The following is a 6,729-nucleotide window of genomic DNA, read 5'->3' as shown; positions in this document are numbered from 1 at the left end:
ACGCACGCACGCACGCACGCACGCACGCACGCACGCACGCACGCACGCACGCACGCACGCACGCACGCACGCACGCACGCACGCACGCACGCACGCACGCACGCACGCACGCACGCACGCACGCACGCACGCACGCACGCACGCACGCACGCACGCACGCACGCACGCACGCACGCACGCACGCACGCACGCACGCACGCACGCACGCACGCACGCACGCACGCACGCACGCACGCACGCACGCACGCACGCACGCACGCACGCACGCACGCACGCACGCACGCACGCACGCACGCACGCACACATGTGCGTGTGTATATCATAGGACATACGCTATACTTATTCAGGCAACAAAATGTTATTTTTAACGACTTAAAAATATTATATAACCACCATATATACTAATTACTAAATAATTATTTTTTTTAGATTGCTAATAACCGCAATACTACAGCAAAAATGCTGAATGATAAAAAAGATAGAGTGGACACATTGAATTTTGAGGATATGAATGAATATACTGGAGAAAGTTTATTGCATATTTCTGAAGATGCAGTGAAAAATAATACCGGAAAACTCAAAGAAACTGATACAAATAATGCACGAGATGTACGTACAGTAATAGGAATTTCTTGGGATATGGAAAATATTCTATTATATCGTTATATATTTTTATAATTTAATTACGGATTTTCATGTTTCTAGTTTAATATGGTTTCGCTGGGGTCATCAAGTATAAAAATTGATGAAAAAATTTTAAGCAATATCAACAAAACGAAAGTAGGTCTGATGCCCTGCGGACTGCTTGGCGCATTGTTTGAAAGGCAAGAGCTAACCAATTTTTCAAGAACTGGAAAAAAACGAATAAAGGAGACGGAAAAAATCGATTCAAAACGATGCGAGATACATTGCGCTAAGAGGTATAGAAAAACATTTCAAAAAATAATACATCGATCTTGATTCAATCATATGCTATATTTATATATTTATTTATTGCATTGTTTTTCATTTTTTCAAAGATTATGTCCTACAATACTTTACAAAAACAATGCCAAATGTAGACGATATTTTCAAAAAAGCAGTATCCGACAAGTGCAAAAATGCAAGCCGTAATTTCAAGCAGAAGAATAAGGAATAAGAATAAGAATAAGAAATCGGAAAGAAATAAGGAATAAGAATAAGGAATAAGGAAATTAATAAGGAATAAGAAGAAGGAATCTGTGTGAAAACTGTATTTAAAATAAATAATCCCGAAATAAAATTAAATCTATCGAAGGTGGTACTTTTTACGTTTTAAATTAAAATATATTTATATATAATAATTATATAGGCCGCCTATAGACGTTTAACGACAGTTGAAGTGAGCAGATGTGTTGAGCGACAGAGGAAGAAGAGTGCGAAAAGTAGTGGATTTGGAGGGAGGAAAAGGAAAGGAGACGGAAGGACAGAGAGAGCGGAGGCAGGAGAGCAAGGAGAGATAAGGTAGGTCAGACATAAAGAACGGAATTATAATTTAAGAAGCATTATAGGAACAGGTAGAAGACGAATTAGGTTAGAGTGAAAGGTAAAAACACGAGGGAGATAAGAAGGAAAGAGGCGACAACTGCCGGAGGAAAAGACAAAGTAAAGGAATGGAACTTACCGACAGCAGCAGGAAACAGATAACCGACAGGGAAGAGGCGGATAAGTGTACCGACGGATGGGGAAAGAAGGAGAAAAAGCAACGGAAAAGAAGCAGCAAGGAGACAAAGAAGACAAGAGAGAGGACGAAAATAGAAGGAGAGTAAAAGGTAGACCAACGAGAGCAGAAGAGCTGGGAAAGCAGAGAGGGAAAACGGATAGTCTAGGATCAATAAAAGAATTTCTACAAAAAAGGAAAAGAGAAGAAATAGGAGAAGAAACAGCAAAAGCAGAGAAAGAAATAATAGAGAAATTTAACGCACTAAGAAAAATTGATAGATCACCACCGAACAAGAAAGAAAAGGAAAAAAAAAGAACATGGCAACAGAGGAAATGTTGAGAGAAATTTTAAGGAGAATGGAAGATCAAGAGAAGGAAAGAAAAAAAGATAAGGAAGAAATAAAAAACGAAATAAAGGAACTGAAGAAAGAGTACAAGAGGAGAGAAGAAATATGGGAAGCAAAGAGAGGTAATGGAAGAGAGAATAAAAAGATTGGAAGAGAAAGCTGAGAAGGAAGACACGGAAAGAGAAGGAGGGAAAGAAGGAGGAATGATAATAGAAAAAATGAAAGAAATAGAAAAAACATAGAAATGGGAGAGAGAAGAAGAAGGAGAAACAACATAATCGTCAAAGAAGCGACAAGAAGAAGCGAGAATGAAAAGAAAGAAAAAATCAGGATGAAGATAGAGGAGACAAACAAGAACAAAGTGGCAATCGAGGAAATGCAGGAAATAGGAACAGGAGAAAACAAAATGATAATGCTGAAATGCAGGAGCTGGGAAGATAAAAGAGAGATAATGACAAAAAGGAAGGAGTTAGGAAAGAGATACGAAGTTTTCATGGACGATGATCTCACAAAAACAGAAAGAAAGATACAGAAAGAAATAAGAAGAATAGCAAAGGAGGAGAGAGAAGCAGGCAAGAGAACCAAAATAGGCTACCAAAAGATATGGGTGGACAACACAGAATTTAAATGGAACGAAAGCAAAGAAAAGTTAGAAGAGAGAAAGAGCTTTCGGAAGCCGTAAGAAAAAGAAAGAGGATAAGAAGGAAGAGGCCAAAGAAAGCAGAAGAAAACGAAAGAAGATACAGAGGGAAAGGCAAGAAGAAAGGAAGCAAAAAGAACAGAAGGCAGACACAATGACGGTAGGCTTCTGGAATATAGCAGAACTAATGAGAAAAAATGAAGAATTCTGGAAAGAGATAGAAAAATGGGATATAATAGCGATGCTAGAAACATGGGTAGAACAAAAAGACTGGGTAAAATTAAGAAGAGACTACCGGATAACTATGTATGGAAATGCCAGTCAGCAAAGAAAGAAAAAAAGAAAGGAAGAGCAAGAGGAGGGATAATAACAGGAGTCAGGAAAGAAATAGCCGAAGACGGAACAAAAGAAAGGGAAGAAGAAGGAATTGTAGAAAGAACAGCAAAAACAAAGGAAGGCAAATGGAGGATCATAGCGATATACGTAAACAATGATATAGAAAAGAAGATAAAACACATAAAGGAGTACACAAATGATGGCCACGTAGGGGAGCAAATAATAATAGGAGGAGACTTTAACGCAAGAACAGGAGAGGAAGGAGGATTAACAGAGATAATGGGAGAAGGAAGAAAGTCGAAAGACAAAGAAACCAACGCAGAAGGCAGGAAGCTATTGGAGTTTGTAGAGGAGGAAGGACTGGGAATAATGAACGGAACAAAGGGAGACAAAGACGGAGAATTCACCTTCATAGGAAGTAGAGGAGAATCAGTTATAGATTACATAATTGGAAACCAAGAAATCTGGGAGATAACGGAAGAAGTTAAGATTGGAGACGCTATTGAGTCAGACCACCAGCCTGTAATAATAAAAGTAAAAGGAACAGTGGGAGAAAGAAAGAAAAAAGAAAAAAGAGTCAGGAAAATAATGAACTGGACAAAAGAGGGAATAGAAAAATACAAGGAGAGAATGAAAGAGACAAGAATAGAGGGTGAGAGCATAGAAGAAAAACTGGAAGGAATAAAGGAAATGGCAAGACAGGCCGCGGAATGGAAAGAAATAAAAGAAGAGCAGGGAACGAAGATAAAGAACAGATGGTGGGACAATGAATGTACAAAACTAAGGAGAGAAGCAAGAGAGAATTTAACCTAATGGAGGAAGGGGGAAGTAGAAAAAAAAGATACACACAAAAGAAGAAAGAATACGAAGAGAAAATCAAAGAGAAAAAAGAGATAGAAAGAGAAAGAATAATGAAGGAAGCAACCAATGAGAAAGAAATATGGGGATTCATAAATAGAGAAAGAAAAAGTAGAAAAGAGGTATGCGAAGAAATAACAGAGGAACAATGGAACAAACACTTCATGGAGATATTAGAAGGAACAACGGCGAAACCACAGGAAGAAAACATGAAGAGAGAGGAAAGAAAAGAAAACAAAGAGGAGATGGAAGGAATAAGAAGAAAAGAAGTAGAAGAAGTAATAGAAGAAATGAAAGGGAAAAAAGCCGCAGGCGCAGACGGAATACCGAACGAGGTATGGATACACGGAGGAGAAAAGCTGAAGGAAAAAATATGGGAAATATGTGACGAGGCATGGAGAACAGGAGAAATAGCAGAAGATTGGAAAGAAGGCATCATAGTTCCTATAGCAAAAAAGGGGGAAGGAAAAGAAGCACAGGACTATAGAGGGGTGACACTAATGAACACAAGCTACAAAATATACGCAGCAATCCTGAACAAAAGACTGGAGAGAGAAGTAGAAGAAAGAGGAATACTACCGGAAACACAAGTAGGATTCAGAAAAAAAAGGGGTACAATGGAAAATATATATGCACTGAACTACATTATAGGAAGAGCGATAAACAAAAAAAGAGGGAAAATAGTGACGGCATTTATAGATCTAAAAGCAGCATTCGACTCCGTGGACAGAGAAAAAATATGGGAAGTAATGAAAAAAAAGTAAAGTAAAGTAAAGTGTGCAAATTAGAAATTTGCACATGGCTTCCTCATGGAGGAAGCTTTATGAGCGAAATCTAATTTTTTTCGATGTTTCTTGAAAGTGTGCAAATTAGAAATTTGCACATTGCTTTTTCAGCATTGAAGCGTGCAAATTGGAAATTTGCACATTTCTTCTTCATCATTAAAGTAGGCAAATTAGAAATTTGCACATTGCTTCCATTGTTATGGCTTCCTCATAGAGGAAGCTTTAAGAGAGAAATCTAACTTTACTACGATGTTTCTTGAAAGTATTGTTACGTCGTGTTCTCCACGGAGCGTCCACTATCTCAAGTCCCTTTTTATCGGGACTGACTATGTGGAAGGACGCCGCACAGAGAACACTGTTTTCTCTCGCCGCGCTCGAACAGATGCGCGTCGAGAGTCGGGCGTATCTATTAAAGGGCTCGAAGTGGGTCAGTGAGCCAAAGCTCGCTATGACGCCCTTCGAGCTCCTACACGCCCGTGGGTCCTCTTTTGGGTCAGAGAATTTAATCTCTTTACCCGGGGACGGACCCGGTGCAATCTTAAAATTAGCGGGAAGGAATGGGAGGTTCTTTTTAATTGATTGGTAGTTCTTTTTATAATATTTAAACTTTATTTATATATATATATGTACATGAAGATATATATATGTATATACATATATATAATTCAAAGTTAGATATACAGGGTGTGTGGTAATTTTTGACCATGCCGAATTGTATGAAGGTAGATTGTCCCAAACAAAAGTTGGGTGCACTGAAACCTGAGTGTCGTCGACACTAAAAGTTGGGTGTCGACACTCAAATTTTGGTGTCGACACTCAAATCTTGGTATCGACACTCAAGTTTCGGTGTCGACACCAAAATTTGAGTGTCGACACCCAAAGTTTCGGTATCGACACTCAAATTTTGGTGTCGAAACTCAAATTTTGGTGTCGACACCCAAAGTTTCGGTGTCGATGCTCAAATGTCGGTGTTAACACTAAAAATTTTGGCGTTGACGCCGAAAATTGAGTGTAAACACCAAAATCTTGGGTGTTTTTTTCGTAAGGGATAACGGATAGAAACAACACACATAAACACGTGCGCGCACGCACAGAGTGAGAGGGGGGGAGAAGGAGAGAGGTAGAGAAAGAGCGAGAGAGAGGGGGAAGAGAGAGAGAGAGAGAGGACAGTTTGAAGTCACAAAATACGCACACCGTATGGGGGTCGAAGCCTTTTACTTAAATTATAAACTTTGGAACACTGTAACTCACAATCAGTGAAAAATGATCCAATTTCAAAAAATAAAAAACCGTTGTATTCATCTCCATGTCGCCTACGACATTTACTGGAACATAAGAATCGGTTGCCATTTGCAAAAATGGCCGCAATGTAGAAATTTCGAAAGTGGCGCCACCTACAATTAAACTGACATGGCCAACTTCTGCCTCCCTTGGAACCATAAAACTATTGTTTAAAACATTTTTCCTATCTCTTTTATTTTAAGATATTTAGCTGCATCACTTAAAATGATACACCCTGTATATAAATGTGTGTAACAAACAGCTCTACAAAATACAAGTATGAATATATACAAGACATTTTATACCTACAAGTATGAATACATAATATATTGTACAAGAAATTTTTTTACATCACGAGACACGGTAGTGTCTCGCGCCAAGTGTAAGCGTAGCTAGTACACGCGTGCGAGAACGACCGTGTAAGATTACGCGAGTACACGAGTTGACGGGCCCTCAGATTTTCGGATCTCAATAACGGCTGATCCGACGAACTTCAGACTGCGTTTAATCGATAGCTTGGGTACGATTTGCATAATAAAAGTGTTTTTACTTTTCTCGTACGTGCCCCAGGAGTGGAGGTATTGCAATGCAATTGCAATGCAAAGTTTGTTTTGTGAAATTTTGGATTAAGAAACATCTTTGTCGTCGTCCTCGTCCTCGTCCTGGTCGTCGTCGTCGTCGTCGTCGACCAGACCAGCATCCTTTTCACTTGACCACGTTGCAATTGACCACGGTCCCGATCGACCACGTTGCAATTGACCACGATCCCGATTGACCACGTTGCAATTGACCACGGTCGCGG

At 39.4% G+C, this 6,729-nt stretch overlaps 1 protein-coding gene across 1 annotated transcript; it reads left to right on the top strand.

Moving 5' to 3' along the window:
- Window positions 1-2,358: 2,358 nt before the first annotated feature.
- LOC105557147 (UPF0329 protein ECU05_1680/ECU11_0050-like) lies at window positions 2,359-3,060 on the top strand. The gene is made up of 2 exons (XM_012004315.1): window positions 2,359-2,495; window positions 2,704-3,060. Exons 1-2 carry the CDS (start codon window positions 2,359-2,361, stop codon window positions 3,032-3,034), a joined length of 468 nt encoding a protein of 155 aa, XP_011859705.1. The 3' UTR covers window positions 3,035-3,060.
- The last annotated feature ends 3,669 nt before the right edge of the window (window positions 3,061-6,729 follow it).

The sequence above is a fragment of the Vollenhovia emeryi genome, unplaced genomic scaffold (assembly GCF_000949405.1).
Source record: "Vollenhovia emeryi isolate VEMERY1.0 unplaced genomic scaffold, V.emery_V1.0 DF939594.1, whole genome shotgun sequence".
NCBI classification, from domain to species: Eukaryota; Metazoa; Arthropoda; class Insecta; order Hymenoptera; family Formicidae; genus Vollenhovia; species Vollenhovia emeryi.
The sequence above is the reverse complement of the archived record's forward strand: the minus strand, read 5'-3'. Positions and strand labels throughout refer to the sequence as shown.

What these genes read in the sequence shown, in the direction of transcription:
- LOC105557147 (XM_012004315.1), top strand. Translation starts at nt 2,359, where the DNA reads ATGAAGATAGAGGAGACAAACAAGAACAAAGTGGCAATCGAGGAAATG. An exon ending in ATAATGACAAAAAGGAAGGA is followed by an intron (nt 2,496 to 2,703) that starts GTTAGGAAAGAG and finishes AGCTTTCGGAAG; the next exon opens with CCGTAAGAAAAAGAAAGAGG.